We start from the raw sequence: 16871 nt of genomic DNA, 5'->3' as shown, positions 1-16871 counted from the left end.
AATAAATCTTTAAAAAAAAAAAAAATCTGCCTTTCAAGTAAAATAATAATTATTATTATCACTTTAAATAAAGGGAAAGCAAGCTTCCTGCAGCTGGAGAGATGGGCCTTCAAGCTGCTGCATGCCCTACTCCCCCCTTTACTCCGCCCCCGAGGCTGGCAGTCATGCTGTGTATCCCACCCACCCCCATTCCCCAGCCAGTGTCCTTCATGTCCCACCCACACCACTTAGGACAACCACTGACTCCATGGACACCTTGGCTTGTGGGCCCCAGCATTAGACCCACGTCACCCAAGAAACATGTACAGTGTGAGCTACAACACAGACGAACGGGCAGTTTTATTGCATTTTCCTCCTAACAGTTGCTCTTGGTGGTGGACATAGGCTGCTGTGGTTGCCAGCGAGGGGAGGGGATAGGAGGGAAGGGAAAGACAAATCTGAAAAGGGTTTCACCATGGAACCCAACACCACGTGAACCACTGAAGACTAGGAATCACATTCTCACGCCACCAGCTCAGCTTAAATACTTCTTTGACAAAAATAATAATAATAAATTATCTCCAACTCAGAAAACAAGTTGTGTTCAGCAGAGTGACAGGAGGGTCCATTCATTGCATTGCACCAAGGAGGGGGCGGGTGGCACAGGAGGCGCAGGCCTGTGGCACGGGCAGGAGCGACATTGGCATATGCTTTGCCCCGCGGGCCACTGGCCACCCCCTGGGAGAGCCCGGCCGCCCCTCGGGGTCCTCACGTCCGCCTGGTCTTCTGTTTCTTGGCTTGTCTCTTTGCGTCTTCAGGGCCGCTGTTGTCGGAGGCCGCCTGGCCGAGGGCACGTACGCCCTGCAGCCGACTTGTCAACTGCAGCAGTAAGGGAATGAGCTGCAGGAAAAAAAGAGCGTGTGATGGACAGAGGCCTGGATATGAGTTTGCCAGCCCACCACCCTCCTCCAGCTCCTTTCTGCAGGATGAGCATTTGCCCTGTGTCAAAGGCTGGCCTCCCAGGAGTAACACGTTCCCTGGGAGATCTCCCAGCTTAAGAACGAGGAAGGATGTAACTGGATGTTCACGGTCCAACCTGGTGGCCAAGGGCCTGCACTTCAGGCCTTTCCCATGCTGGCCAGGCTTCCACCACCCCCAGTGTGCAGCAGCTGTCCCGCCTTCTCTGAGGCCTCTGGTGCCCTACCTTGTCGTGGTTATAACCGGCCAGCAGAACGAGCAGCGTCAGTGGCAGGGCGATGTACGATCCTTGGGCGATGTCTTGCTCAGGGAGCTTCCTCTGCGAACACGAGCACTGTTAGACCTCACTGTCCTCCCATGGGTACTGCACTGTGGCCACGGTTCTCACCACCCGCTGTGGATTGATTCTGTGACTCGCCCTTGTACTCACTGTGGGGTTAAAAATCAGGGTGACGTGCTTGTGGTAGCCCACGGCCGCAAAGGACACTTGAGGCAGGACGTAGTCGTACTGTGATCTGGGGAGCGTGGAGTCCAGCAGTACCACGTAGTTCTGCGCACAGGAGAGGGACACTGTATATGCAGGAGTGAGACACTGGGCAGACGGGATCCCATGGGGGACAGCCAGGTGTCCCGAGGGTCTCTGAGGCCATGGCGGGACCTCCAACACCGTCTGAAGAGAGCGTTAAAACCTGACAACTTGCGGTCCTTGGAGGACGCGGCTTCAGGAGCCAGCTCTGATGCAGTGACCACACTGTGTACAAAGCCGTCTCCGTCTGGAACGAGGCTGACTTCTCAGGGACAATACCTAAGTGGCTGACAGACCGGCAAGTCCTAGAAACACAGGGTATCTTGAGCAGTCCCAGGGACAGTCCTCCATGCTGGGCCTCGACCAGGTGCCGGGCATCCTTACACTGTACACTGGGCCTGTGCCTGCTCTGTTCTCAACCACTGACAACAGCAAGATAGCTGTGCCCATTGCGCAGATGGGAAAGTAAAGCCTGGTGACAGGTACCTTGCCCCTGTTCACTCAGTTGGTCAGGAGACCAATCAACTGGACTACTTCTGAAGTGATGAGATCGTGTTCGATATCTTGGTCCTTCCCAAATCTCCTGTGAGTGGATATTATTTTTTGCAAAGAGGTGATTGAGAAAGAAGACTGTCTACCAAGCGCAGCCGCCTGTGGCCCGGGAGGAGGTGAGAGCAGAAGCCGCCCCGGCCTTACCTCACCATCTCTCAGCAGCGGGGGGAAGTGAAAGAAGAGGGACTGGCCCAGGGACACGGTCTGGATGGGGTTGTCCAGGTTCTCGCTTTTGTACAGTTTCACCTGAGGGAAGGAGCACAGTGACACGAGTGTGAACGGGAACCACGCATGACACGTGGCTCATTCCACACGCCCATGGCGGTTCACCCTGTAGGGGAGGAGATACAGCCGCCCTACCTGGCGTGTCACACACAGCACCCTCCTCGCTCCCCTGGGAGCCCAGTGCTGGCCATGCACGGAGGGTGCGACTTTAAACCAGGCTCTGAGCAGCAACGTCACTGCCCAGGGTTGTCAGAATTGTAGACATCTGTAATAGGCGCTTAGCCGATCACCGCCAAGCCCAGGAGCATCTTGACCACCCCTATGGGGACTCTGAGAGCTTATGTCACACCTGACGTCGCACAGCTCACACAAGCAAGAGCCGGGACTAAATCTGTGTCAGGGTCATGGCCATGTTGCGCTGCGCTGGCACACAGGGAGATCTTATCTCCCAAGTAGCAAACTGAGCATGCTCAGCCCGCACTGGTTATCCGGGCAGCTCCAAGCAGCCGCTGAGGGCTTCACTCCCCACCCTCGCTTTGGGTATGCTGGCTGTCCACACTCCCACGCAGCGGGAGCCAAAGGTAGGAAGGATTCCCTGGAGGGGAATCCTGGGTTCAGGCTAACACTTCAGACACATAGCACACAGGTCCCAGACTGTTCCAGCCTGGATAGTTTGGGTCACAGGTCACATCCATGCCCTTCTTGTTTCTGGCCTCTGGGAAGTTGGGAACTGACTCCAATGCTGGGTGGGAAATTCTAACAACAGAACAACTGAATGGAGCTATTTGCCACCCGTATGTGGGAGACTAGGTTCTCGACTTCCACACTTTAGCACCTCAGCACCTCCTGCCTGGCCCTGCAGGTATCCATGCTCCCAGCCGCAGCTGACGGGAAGCTGGGAGGTCAGCTGAAACCTAAGCACGTGTCCTCTGCCCAGTTCAGGCCCTAATGCACCCAATGCTGCTGGTGTCTTCACACAGGTGCTGCACTGGGAATCCATCTGCATCTCCCAAGGGAGGCATCCCAGGTCCCTTCACAGAACAGGTGCAGATCTGGGTAGAGCTGAAGCAGACCCTGAGGGTCCCCAGGTCCAAACTCCTGGTTCTACTGGGAGGAAACTGAAAACAAACTGACCAGGCCAATGTGGCAAGATGAGCAACTACTGGCTGGCGAGAGACTTGAGGCCGCTGCCCACGACCTGCACCTGTGCAGAATCAGAAAGTGACAAGGCATGTGGCCTTAAAACTGCCCACCCACTCTCAATTCCAGGTTGCAGAGATCTGGTGCTGAGAGCCGGCAGACACTCGTGTGCAAGTATAATGCATCTCCTCCCATCGTCAGCCACCCCTCACCCAGGCATGACCGCACTGTGGGGCGCTGCCCACCATGCAGGTGTGCGAGACAGGCACACATGTCCAATTTGTGTCCTGCTCAAACGCGGGAAGAAAATGGTTACCGTGGTCTTACCCATAGCGTGGGGAGGTACTCGGAGGAAGTGATCACGTTCCCACTCAAATCAAACTGATTAATCTGCCGGAAGACGATAATGTTCACGTCATCGATGTCATTATTACCAACCTGTGGGGAACCAGGGAGGCGGGCACTGAGACAGCGGCATTGGGCCGGCTCAGAGCTGTGTTACATGGAGCTTCCCTCCAGCCAGGAGGACCCCAGCTTCCTCGGCAGCAGCCCGATTCCCGGGCCAGCCCCAGCTCGCAGACACAGCTTGTTCTGTGAGCACAGGATCTCCTCCCAGCCCGTCGCATCCTCACAACTTGTCAAATCACAGACAAAGCTAGAGTTTTCTTTTGGCTTCTCTGGAATGAGGACAGTGAGACAGTGAGAGCACGGCAGGCCTTGTACCTGCTGGTCCACAGGCCACCTGCTGGTCCACAGGCCACGTGACTGTCCTGAACTAAGTCACTGAGGCAGGGAGACACAAAACCACATCTTGGGATGAGCTGCAGCTATCCAGCCATTTAAGATGCCAGAGACACTGAAAATACGCCAGCTTGTAAAATCCTACACCAAGGGCCCTCACCCGCCCTCTGAACTCAGCCCTCAACCTCTGAGGGAAAGCCTGACCTCCAATCATGCCAGGCCTCCTCCCTGGGACCTGCAGAGATCAAGTTCACCACGCCAAGACCTTGAACATTAATTCAACCCACCAAACGGTCAGGTGCATCTAAGTAAACCAGGCAGCCAGGTGCCATGGAAGCCCAGCTTCTCTTGGTGGCCCCGCCATGATCACAAATGCAGCCTGTGCTTTGAGACTCTCAACTCGCAGCATGAGACTCGGAGCCCGCAGGAGAGCAGGGCAGTGAGGTCGCAGTAGCATGTCTCCCTTCTGCTCGTGAAAACCCCACCTACACTGCTGCTTGTTCTGAAGAGGGTCTTTAATCAGCAGTTCACGTTCCGTAGTCAGAGCGGCACTGGAGGAGCTGCGATGGGGAAAGGCATCAGCCTGACCAGCAGCAGAAGAATGGGGTATCTTACCTCGACCACCCGATGGTGGGGCAGTGCCCGCTCGATGTGGTCGTTGCCTTCCGCCTTCAGCTGGACGTGGTACACGCACCCCGGCTGCAAACAGACCCAGGCGTCACACCTCTCCAGAGAGGGACAGTCGCGCACACCTGACCCGACCTGGCCTGAAAAGGCTTTCCCTGTCCCACTGCATTTCCGGTTCTCATGAGCCCCTGCCTACGGCCCTGCCATCACCTCAGTTTGCCAGCTGCCCCAGGGCCAATTCAGCACCATGTTCTTCTACCCCGGGGAAAGCAAATTGGGTTTCTCGTTTCAAAACTACAAGCAGCAATGCTCTTGGGGTTCTAAAGCTATTCTTTGCAGACTGGCTACCTCTCCTTTTTATTTGCATACAGTTGCCCCTCAGTAATCCATGGGACAATGGTTCCAGGACCACCCTCCCCTCCCCACCAAATCCAGACATCCTGGTCCCTTGTAAAAACGGTGTCGTTTTTGACAGACCCCTTTAGTCACCTCGGGGCTGCTTCTACCGTCAGTGCGATGTAAGTGCTACGCAGAGTTGCCGCACTGGGGTGGGTGGGAGGTGAATGCTTGGTGTGCAGCTGTTACCTGCTGCCTGGGACGCTGCAGCCCGTGTGCTGGAGTGTCTGCTTCAAGCCCGGCTCCTGCTCACGGGCACCCTGGGAGGCAGCAGTGAAGGCCTGCTGAGGCCCTGCCTTCCACACGGGAGGCCCAGATGCATTCCAGGTTTCTGGATTCCGCCTGGCCTGGCACTGACTGTTGTGGGTTGTTAACCAGTAAATGCGAACTTTCTTTTTATCTGTCTCTCCATTTTCCTCTCCCTCCTTTTTTTTTCATACATTTATTTTTCTTGAAAGTCAGATTTACAGAGAGAAGGAGAAACAGAGAAAGATCTTCCATCCGTCAGTTCAGTCACCAAGTGGCCACAATGGCCAGAGCTGAGCTGATCCAAAGCCAGGTGCCAGGAGCTTCTTCTGGGTCTCCCATGTGGGTACAGGATCCCAAGGCTTTAGGCCATCCTCTACTACTTTCCCAGGACACACACAGCTAGCTGGAAGGGAAGTGGAGCAGCTGGGACACAAACCAGAGTCCATAGAGGATCTCAGTGCATGCAAGGCAAGGATTTTAGCCACTAGGCTACTGCGTTGGGCCCTCTGCATATCTTTAAAGATAAGTGTTTTGTTTTTGTTTCTAAGATTCATTTACTTGGGCCTGGCATGGTAGCCTAGCAGCTAAAGTCCTCCCCTGGCAAGCAGTAGGATCCCATATGGGTGCCAGTTTTAATCCCAGCAGCTCCACTTCCCATCCAGCTCCCTGCCTGTGGCTTGGGAAAGCAGTTGAGGATGGCCAAAGACCTTGGGACCCTGCACCTGCATGGGAGACCTGGAAAAATCTCCTGGCTCCTAGCTTTAGATTGGCTCAACTCCTGCTGTTGCAGCCACTTGGGGAGTGAATCAGCGGACAAAAGATCCTCCTCTCTGTCTCTCCTCCTTTCTGTATATCTGTCTTACCGGTAAAAATAAACCTTAAATAAATGAATAAATAAAAGACTCATCTACTTGAAAGGCAGAGAATAAGAAAAACAGAGATCCTCCTTCCGCTGGTTCACTCCCCAAATGGCCACAAGAGCCAAACCTGGGATAGGCTGAGCCAGGAGTCCGGACCCCCGCTGCATGTCTCGCACACGGGTGGCAGGGCCCACGTACTCATGTCACCACCTGTGCCTTCCCTGGTACAGTAGGAGGGAGCTGAGTAAGCAGTCGGAACTCAAGCTGGTGCTCTGACATAGAATGCTCTTGTTGCAGGAGGCAGCTTAACCTGCTGCCCCACAGTGCCGGCCCCCCAAACGAATTAGAAGACATGGCAAACAGTCATTAAACTGTATTGTTTAGGGATTTAGGATAACAAGAAAGCCTGCGTATGTTCAATGCTGACACGGACCCTTTTTTCACGAAGTTTCAACCTCCAGTTGGCTGACTGTGCATACAGAGGGCAAATATGTATGCATCGAGGGACAGCTGGAATGAGCTTCAACTCTTTACAATGCATCCTATTTCTGGAGAGCAGGATTTGAGGGTTTTTCTCCTTTTTATATGTATATAAAAAAATTATCTGTATTTTATACTCTACTGTTCAAACTGACAGCATATAAGATTGGCTACTGAAAATCACTGTTCTTAAAAAGACTTAAAACACCTTTTGCTTTTTTCTCCAACAGTACTGCTGACTCAAGCTCTGAAACATTGAGTCAAGTTCAAGGGTGTCTGTGAGGATCTAAGGGAGATGGTCCTAAGATGTGATAGGTCACTGGGCACTAGCAGAAGGGGTGGGGACCACAGCCCTTGACTCCCAGAATTCTGTCGGCTTTGGTCACCTCTGGGCAGGCAGAGTGGTTCTGAAATAGCATTCCTTACACACTAACCACTCCCACTTCCCGGTGGTGGTTTGAAGGGTTCTCACCCTTTCAAGCTCTCCTTGCCTGTATGTTGTTTGAACCTTTTGCACACACAGGTGTTACTATTTATTAAAAATTATGAGGACAAATCAAAGTTCTGATCACCAATGCTGTGTTCAATGAGAAGTGCCAACACTGGGCTTGGTTCAGTAGCTATTTGCACTTCTATAGAGAAGCCAGGAACCACTATTGAGGGCAAGGGAAGACTGTGCTACCACAGCTTGAAGAGCAGGCCCAGCCGACTGCTCTAGGCCCAGGACAGTCAGGCTTTTCAGGGCAGCCACTCCAACCCTAACCACCTGAGATCTGCCTCTGTCCTCTGCTGGTATGGCCTCTGTCTAAGGCGTGATGATGAACACGCTGCCCGGTGCTCACCTGTCCCGTGTGGACCCTGCACTGCACTGGAGGAAAGACGGGAGCAGGCTCCCACATCTGAAAAGTGTGAGTTCCTGTGGTGGCAGCTCCACAGGGGCTGGAAAAGCTAGGGGGAGCATCTACAGTAGAGGTGCCCACAGTCTCGTGGATGGCAAGGAGTCACCATGATGACCTGCAGAGGGGAGTGGCAGGCAGCATTGGGCCCTGACAGCAGGTGGGCAGTCCACTCTGCCCATAGGATCAAGGAGTGGACATACTCAGTCAGCATGGCCACCCCAAGTCTGCCCACCTTCTCCACCCTTAATGCCCCAGGCTCCCTAAGCCACCTGCCAACCCAATTTCCAGGTACCTAAATGTGAAGATGCCCTGGACACTGGGCAGGAACATCCTTATCTTGGACAAAACAGAAAAAGTGAAACAGTATCCTCTACCTGAAATGCCTGGGACCTGAAGTGTTTCAGGTCTTGGACCTTGTCACATTTGCATAGCATGAAACCTGCTACCTTGGGCCTGGGAAGAAAAGCTACTGAACACAGAATCACACATGGTTCACATGTGTCTTATACACAGGGCCTGAGGATAATGTCATGCAGTATTTTTACTAATCGTGTGCAGAATGCAAGTCAAAGGTACACAAATTTCCACTTGTGCTTATGTTGGTGGTCGCTTGGGCTCTACGGCATTTGGGATGTCACGTGCTCAGAGCAAGAATGCTCCACCTGGCAACTCAACCGGCACCTCAAACTCTAGGACGGGGGTGGTCCAGAGCCCACCTCAGTTCCCCTGGCCACCCACAGGACCCCCTCCAGAGTCTCACCAGCAAGCCACGGAGCCTGAACTTGCCCTCCTCGTCCGTCACCGTGTCTTCTCCGTAAATGCTGCAGTCCTTCTGTCCCACAGCTTCCATGGCGACCCCCTGCTCTGGCTCTCCGTTCAAAGATGACACGGTGCCGTAGCAACTGGGGGGACAAGAGAGGCAATGGAAGGCATTGTTTTGGGGGCTTCGTGGGGCACACAGGTGCTGGCTCCCAGGTGAAGTGCTGAGCCCTATGACCAACAGCCCAGCTGCAGCTGCGCCGGGTCCAGATCAGAGCGTGCTGACAGAGAGGCTATCCTACGCTTTGGGGGGCTCTCTGGAGAAGGGTAATTTTCAAGGGCTACATTTCATTTTTACTCTTGTTAGGCATTATTTTCAACAATGAAGGATTTGGCAACACGGAAACAGCTCACTTCCTCTTTCGTTCACATATTGTTCAAAATGGTGCAACTGGGAGAGGTGCTGTGTCCCAGCAGGGAAAGCCGCCCCTTGGATGTCTACCAAGTACCTGGTTCAAATCTAATCTGGCTGCCCGCTAAGGCGGACCCTTGGGACATGTAGGTGACGGGCCATTTACTCGGGCTCCTGCTCCTCACGTCGAAGGCCCGAAGACCCAGATGAAGTCCCATGCTCCTGGCTTCAGTCCTGCCTGTCCCAGCTGTCGCAGGCATTTGTGGATTGAATTAACAGACAGAAGATCCCTCTGGGTTTTTTTTGTTGTTGTTCGTTTGTTTTTTAAGATTAATTTTTATTGGAAAGTAAGATATACAAAGAGGAAGCTCTTCTGTCTACTGACTCACTCCCCAAGTGGCTGTAACAGCCGGAGCTGAACTGATCCAAAGCTAGAAGACAGGAGTGGGTACAGGGGCCCAAAGGCTAGGCTTTTCGAGGCCACAAGCAGGGAGCTGGATTGGAAGTGGAGTAGCCAGGACACAAACCAGTGCCCATACAGGATACCAGCACTTCAGATGGAAGATTAACACATCCCGCCACCACACCAGCCCCTGATTTTTTAAAAATTATTTATTTGTTTGTTTGTTTGTAAACCCTTGTGTCAAGGGCTGACTTTCAATAGGTCTGTACGTACAAAACCCCGACTCAGAAGCAGGTCATCTATGAATGGTTTAGTGCCAGGCTAAACTTTTTTTAAATTCCATTTTTCTAAAGCCAATCTTTCCAACTAACCTTCACATAAGTTTTCTGTACATGTGTAAAATCCAACTACATTTGCGTTTGTTTATACCTGCATCTGTGTATTAACTACCCTTCTATATAGGAGGATAATCATAAAGTCTGTAGAAAAATAGAAATGAAAGAAAAAAGTTTTGAAACCCAGGCAGAATTGTTCCACAATATTTTTATGAATTTTCTGAAGCCCTCTTGAATGCACAAAACTTCTTCAGCAAAACGAAGTTGCCTTTTAACACCCTTTTCCACGAGAGTTTGAAATATCTCTGCAGATAGCCCATCTACCCATCCAAACACGCACAGCTCACATCCATCCATCCATCAGCAGTTCATATTGACATAAACTGTTTCCGCAAGTTGTTATACACACTGGAAATCCTGGCTGCCTGCTGGAAGGGGGCGTCATGTGGCATCTCCCTTGCCAGAATATGGGGCTGCGTATGCAGGGGGCAGCAGTAGTATGGCTCCCTGGCCCGGCCCCGTGGGGAGGGGAGGGACTGGGAGGGTTGAACATAGGGCTGGGTGTGGGGGGGCGGGCAGCAGGAGCCTGGGTCCCCAGCGCTGGGTGTGCGGAGGGCAGCAGGAGCGTGGCTCCCCAGCCCCTTAGGGAGGGCAGCGCCGGCTCACCTGTAGGCCGTGCGGTACCCAGTGATGGTGATCCTCAGGTTCTGTCCTTCTTGCACCTCGATCATCTGCGAGGATGGCTCAAACCGGAACTCCTTCATCATGGGCTTGAAGTAATACTGGCCAGGGCTCTGCCGGGAGACAGGCACAGCCTGAACCTCAGCTGGCTCAGAGGGAGGGGCTGGAGCCCTGATTCCAGAATCTTCCCCAAAGAATAACAGCAGCAGGGGGACTGCAGGTCCAACCACCCAAGGGCAGCTGTCACCATCACGTGCCTAGCACTGCTCTTGGGGGCGTGAGCTTTCTGAATGAGTAAACCAAGACTCAGAGAGGCACAGCAACCTGCTTGGTTAACACAGCAAGTTAAGTAGTAGCGGGGGGATCTGAAGCTGGGTGTGTATCCCCCAAAAAATAATTTCTCAGACACCCACAATTCCCATCTGTGAGACCCCCATGGCACCCACTGGATTCCCTATCAAGATGGGCCATTCACCTGCCCTCCCACCAACAGCATCTCAAATGAATACTTGGTGCCATGCTCCCACCATGCAAGATGTGCTTTGCAGGACAAACAGGAACTAAGCACGAACAAGTCCCCGTGTGGGAAGCAGCATGCTCCCACAGACACGCTAAGAGCCGCCTAAGACAGGAGCCGCTGTGGCGGCAGTAATTAATTACACCGCCTTGGTGACAAGCGGTGGCCAGAAAACAAGACGTGTGCGTGGAAGGGGACATGAATCACCAGCACTGAGTTCGAGTGGGAGCAATACTCTAATTAGATGTGGGCCCCGGAGGAATCGAGAACCCTCGGCCTGGCTTTTCTGTTCTCAGGCTGTCAAGCACTATAGGAGCCACACGCGTTGCTTCGCGTCCCTCCTCTCTCCTGGGGCGGAGGGCGGGGGCGGGAGGTGCTCGGGGACTCGTTACCAGGTTGGAGAAGGTCAGGATGCCGTTGTCTTGAGTCAAGAGGTTGGAACGGAACACGCCGCCGCTGAGGGATAAGAGGACCCCAGGGAGGGGCTGGTCATCTTCTGCTTTTATCTGGGATGAGGCAGGAAGGTTAGAGCAAGGTTAAAGTGCTATTAACTGGCAAGATGCCTTTCCTAAGTCAAGAGAACATTCTTAAGGCTTTTTGCTTTTTTTTTTTTTCTTCTTCTTCTTGTTATTCAGGCAGGCAAGAAAGCCTTCCTTTGCACAGATAACAAATGCTACCTAACACTCGACTGTGCAACCTCCCAGAAGGCTTCCTGTGCCCCGACACACGTCACCAACAGTACAGATACTGCGGACAGATGTGCAAGCTTGGGGTGGGGTGGACAAGTGAAACAAAGATGGCACTAAACAAAACCACAGGCAGATCACCAACAGTGCTGCTCTCTTCTCAGCAGCTCACCTGTGCCTCAACCACCGCAGAACACAGGCAGCCAGGCCAGCACCAAAACAGCCCTGAATACATAACAGAGGCATGGCAAAAGCTTGGGGCAGGAGAGGCAATAGAATTAAAGGATACGTTTATTTTGGTGCAAAAAAAAAATGCTGAGATTTGGGCCCGGCACGGTAGCCTAGCAGCTAAAGTCCTCACTTTAAATGCATCGTGTTCCCACATGGGCACCAGTTCTAATCCCAGCAGCCCTACTTCCTTCCCACTCAGCTCCCTGCCTGTGGCCTGGGAGAGCAATCAAAGACCCCAAGACCTTGGGACCCTGTACCCGTGTCAAAGACCCAGAAGCTCTGGGCTCCTGGCTTCAGATTGGCTCAGCTCCGGCCATTGCAGCTGCTTGGGGAGTGAATCAGTGGATAGAAGCTCCTCCTCTCTGTCTCTCCTCCTCTCTGTGTATCTTACTTTCCAATAAAAATAAATAAATCTTTTTTAAAAAATGCTGAGATTTGTGCAGTCATTGTGACAAGACATGTACTATGAAAAAACTGTCCATAGATCTCAAGATTTCTTCATACCAAAGTAAACTATCTTTTTGTTATATTTTTTTCATGAAATCTATGATGCCCTCATATATCTCCTTGCACACTTTTTTCCCTTTTTTCTGATCGGTTTCTAGGAACTCTTGAATGTGTACATTCTAAGCTCAGAGATACCGTTAAGCTGTATTTTGTAGTATCAGTGTCACTTCTACTCCCATAAACAACCTAAGCGCACCACAAAATGCCTACTGCCTTCCTTAGCGCAAATCTAACCTCCCAAATCAGTGATCCGGTGGGCACCAAGGCCGAGCATTTCCCTCCAGTGGCCAGGCACTTGCACTGCCTTCACACACTGCCCTTTCAGAAGCCAGTGCTCTGGTGGGCCTTGCGGCACAGCGGCTGAGTCTCCACTTGTGACACCCTCACGCTTTATTGCAGTGAAAATTCAAATCCCAGTTCCTCTGCTTCCAACCCAGCTCCTGGCTAATGTGTCTAGGAGGGCAGCCAATGACGAACTTGGGGACCTGCCACCCAAGTTCCGGGCTCCTGGCCTCAGCCTGAGCCTCAGACTGGCTGGTACAGAGTTATCTGAGGAGCAAACCATGCACAGAAGATACATCACTTCTCAAAGTCACTGGATGGAAGCTTGCTCTCTCACACACATACACACACATCCCTTGTCACTCTCTAGGTCAGTGGAGGGAAGTTCTCTCTCTCTCTCTGTCTCTCATACACACACCCCTACATCACTCTCTAGGTCAGTGGAGGGAAGCTCGCTCGCTCTCTCTCTCTCTCTCTCTCATATACACTCACACACACACACACACACCCCTACATCACTCTCTAGGTCAGTGGATGGAAGCTTTCTTTCTCTTTCTCTCTCTCTCTCTCTCACACACACACACACATCCCTAGCACTTCCAGAGCACTCACTCTGTCACACAGCTTTTCTGCACGCTGCCTTTCTAATAAATAACTCTTTTTTCTCCTCTGTGGCATTATCTTCCTCCTCCTGACTCCAAGCTCCCTGTAAACCAGATCTACTAATTATGATACAAATATTTCTTCTCATATTGGGTATCTTTCCATGTGACGGAAGACTGTGTTCAGAATGGTAACCTTCCCTGTGATCTACTGTCCTCCAGCCGGCAGGCCCTCGAAATCCCCAACACCCAGCGGGTTCTTCCCTGGAACAGCTGCCAGGAGACAGACAGAGGGTAAACGCTACCACGGGAACGTTCTGTGTCCTCCAGCACAGGACAGTGAAGGATGCTTAACGCTCCTCAGAGGGAGACACACGCTCAAGTCCGAGCTCTCCAGACCACACTGTCTGAAATAAGCACATCCTGCCTCATTCCATTGAAGTCCAAACTAAACCCGACCGACAGGAAGCAGATCAGATCCATGCAGATAACGACAGCAAGACCCAGAAGGGATCCCGGAGGTGAAGGATATGTCATTTCCACAGCCGTGGCCCTTCCCTGGGTCTACATGGCTATTGGGGGCCTACAATTCTGTGTAGCACGCCATGAGCTCACGTGCATGGACACAGGACCCCCTTGGGAGAGTGTGCAGGATTTACCTCGAAGCTCACGCCTGCCAAGGCGTAGGCCTTGAAGTCACCTATGGTCCCTTCCACGGCTGTCAGCACGTAGCCCTCCTTCTGGGAGCTCACGGTGTATTCCAGGTCACTGTGCAGGGGCCCAACACTGAGCGAGAGAAAGCAAAATGCTGCAAACACATCTGCTTCCAACCCTGGCGGGGGTGCCACCTCCCCGCTACTGCCAAGGAAACCCGGGTGCCCACTTTCTCTAGGAGGCACCCCGGCTGGTCCTGCACAAACACCCCTGAAGCAGAGGCTCACCTGTAGGCCCCTTTGTCATCAGTGAAGACTGTGATGAGGGGCGAGCTCGCCCCCTTCTCGCTAATGACAATCTCCACTCCTTCCAACTCGGGCTGGATCTGGCCCTCTAAGAACAAACCTGCCTTGCCCTGGATCTCGATCAGCTTCCCGGGGCAGCTTTCTGGAAAGAAAGGAAATCGACACAACAGGGGGACTCAGCTGCACAGGGGCAGGGGCTTCCCATGAGAGAAGAGCCCAGCGCAGCTCTATCAGAAACTCCCTCCAAATGCAGGTCTAGGCTGAGCACCCCAAATCCCAAGATCTAACATGCCCCAAATGTGCCTCCATGCCAACAACATTCCTGGTTTTGGTTAGGGATGCTCAACTGGTAGGGTCTATGCGGATACAGTCTTAAATCTAAAAATCTCACACATCTGAAACACTTCACACAGTCCCCATGAAGTCCCCTAGTTCGTGTTTAACACTCCATTACCAAGTGAGTGTGGCCCAGGCCCCTCCCCTTCCTGAAAGGCTCGGTTCTCCCTCTTCCTCAGCTCTCCCCACGGATGAAGAGGAGCCTCCAGAGGGACTGACATGCCAGCCTGCCTGCTGGCGCTGCGCCCTCCACACTCTCCACCTCCAAATGCAAACCGCATCACACCCACAGTGTCATGAGCCCAAAAAGCTGGGAAATGCCTGTGGGCGAGTAAGGGACCCACACTCCACAAGCAATGACTTCCACTGCCCGTCCTACAAACACCCGCCTCTCACGGCCAGTCACAAAGCAGGAACAACCTGAGCACTTCACACTCAACAACAGTGTTCACACTTTGCCCACGGGTGGCTTTGCTTTCCACCTACCTTCTGGGAGACACCCCATGATGTTGAAGAAAACCAAGTCCTTTTCCAAAAGGACTACTCCAGTCCCAACAGCAAGCATTGCTTTCTTTATGGAGACCATTCATTCATTCACTCACTCACCCATCCATCTAAGAGTGATGCCCACGTGCCCGTATAAAGCAGAGGTTTACAAAGAAGAGCTGTGAGAACCAGGAGGCAAGGTACATTTGTGAAGCCAGGCCAAGGGTGCGGCACAGGCTGGCAGAGCGGACTCACCTCCACTGACCACAGCCTCCATGGATGGGGGGTAGAAGAGCAGCTCCTTAGAAGACGGCGTGACAGTGATCTTCTCTCCAGACCTGAGGAGTGACAATGTACCTGCTGGGCTGCTCCGGGCCCTCCAGAGCCGGGGATGCCGCCGAGCAGGCCCAGGAGTGCTTACCGAGCCCAGTAGGAGAAATCATAGGAGAAAGGACCTTGCAACTCCTCCACCATCTCCTGCGCAGGGGGCTTGGTCCTTCCTTCTCCACCCTCTTCCTTCCCGTTCTTCTCCCTTTCCTGCCTGCGGGTCTCAATCTGGGCCAGCTGCTGTTCCCGCCGCAGCTCCTGCACAGACTTCAGGGGGCCTAAGACCAAGGCCGGCTCGCTGTCGATGGAAGACCTGGGAGAGAAGGAGGGAGGGATGGCCCACTGTGCCCGGTCAGTCATCCTGCCACCCGAGGGAACCTGCCAGTCCCGCAAGCAGGAACACAAATGAGGACACCACAAAGGCACAGTCTTGTTTCAGCAGACTAACAGTGAACAAAGACTGAAAACTTCTCAGCCAAGACAGCAGTGTCTACTGGATTTGAGCTACACTAAAACACCTCTGGATCTGTGTTGGGCTGACGGAAACCTGTCCATTTCCGTGCAGGAAAAGGAGCTCCAGGTTCTTCCGCTCACCCTGCTCAGAGACTATACTCTGTAGGAAAGCCAGCCTCCCTCTGGGACAGGGACATGGCAGCAATCAAAACAGACCACAGCCCCTGACCCAGCGGAAGGCATCTGCCAGCAGCAAGGGGTGGATGGTAAGATGAAAAGTAATATCTGAGGGGCAATACAACAAAGGAAATCAACATCAGCCAAGGCCCTTCCGACAGGGTGACCTTGGGCACACACACAGGTGCAGGAACGGAGAGCAGAGCCTAAGTGGCTCTGGGCTGCAGCAGCAGTCACGAGGGCTTGGGGTGGACCCTGGGTTTGACTCTGAGTGGGACAGGAGACGCAATGGGATCTCTATGGGACAGAAGCGCTCTGGCTACCAGGTGGACAACACATAGTCCTGAAGCCAGACAGGAAGCTGTGGCCATGATCCAGGCAACTTACAATGGTGGGTTAAGCCCAAAGGAAGCCAGCACAGAGCCAGAAAGGTTCCACTGCAAGGCTACCTGTGTGTTGTGGGACGGCTTGAATGAAGATGGGGGGATTGGGGGATGAAGAACCCAGGGGCAGCCAGGAAGCTGCAGCGCCCCTACTCAAGCCTGGGAGGAACAGGGAGCAGGCCTGTGAGGAGTGATCACCAAGGGTCTGGTTTGGGGCACTCAAGTGGGAGACACCCAGAGGGATCCAAAGGCCTGCATCCAGCTGGGAGAAGCATAGTTCAGGGTATCCAGCACAGGTGAACACCACAAAAACCCCACTGAAGTTACAGAAGCAAACTCCCTAAAGATCAAAGCAAACTAATAGGCAGTCACTCTTAGCAAGGAGGTATTCAGTCCTTCCAATAATGACTACATTCTAAAGAAGCAGATAGTGAACACCATGGCCCCAAACCAGGCACTGTGCTGAGCCCACTGTGGGTACTCAACAAACACTCACCCTAGGCTAAAAACCTGCTTCCCTGTCTACCCAGCCTCCCCAGACAGGTACCAAGGGCTATCTCTGCCCTTTCTCCCTCCTTTACCCCAGCAGCCAGTCTACTGGCATGACCAGTTCCTCAGCTTTCTCCAAAACTACCATGTGCCCACTGAAAGCCGTGCCCCCTCTCCCCTGGCTCCTGAGAGGG

The 16871-nt window shown here is 53.0% G+C and overlaps 1 protein-coding gene across 1 annotated transcript in view; it reads right to left on the bottom strand.

Moving 5' to 3' along the window:
• Positions 1 to 310: 310 nt before the first annotated feature.
• Positions 311 to 16871, bottom strand: part of LOC121151642 (nodal modulator 1) — a 43679-nt gene continuing 27118 nt past the window's right edge. The window contains exons 19-31 of the mRNA XM_040973265.1: positions 15270 to 15488; positions 15104 to 15186; positions 14009 to 14168; positions 13727 to 13853; positions 11152 to 11265; positions 10228 to 10355; positions 8413 to 8554; positions 4757 to 4840; positions 3728 to 3838; positions 2180 to 2281; positions 1388 to 1507; positions 1184 to 1276; positions 311 to 879 (exon numbers count right to left, since the gene is read on the bottom strand). Coding sequence (XP_040829199.1) covers positions 748 to 879; positions 1184 to 1276; positions 1388 to 1507; positions 2180 to 2281; positions 3728 to 3838; positions 4757 to 4840; positions 8413 to 8554; positions 10228 to 10355; positions 11152 to 11265; positions 13727 to 13853; positions 14009 to 14168; positions 15104 to 15186; positions 15270 to 15488 — 1615 coding nt within the window. The 3' untranslated portion in view covers positions 311 to 747. The remainder of the gene's footprint in view (positions 880 to 1183; positions 1277 to 1387; positions 1508 to 2179; positions 2282 to 3727; positions 3839 to 4756; positions 4841 to 8412; positions 8555 to 10227; positions 10356 to 11151; positions 11266 to 13726; positions 13854 to 14008; positions 14169 to 15103; positions 15187 to 15269; positions 15489 to 16871) is intronic.

Source organism: Ochotona curzoniae, unplaced genomic scaffold (assembly GCF_017591425.1).
Source record: "Ochotona curzoniae isolate NIBS_2020 unplaced genomic scaffold, NIBS_Ocur_1.0 contig_2321, whole genome shotgun sequence".
Taxonomy (NCBI): Eukaryota; Metazoa; Chordata; class Mammalia; order Lagomorpha; family Ochotonidae; genus Ochotona; species Ochotona curzoniae.
The sequence above is the reverse complement of the archived record's forward strand: the minus strand, read 5'-3'. Positions and strand labels throughout refer to the sequence as shown.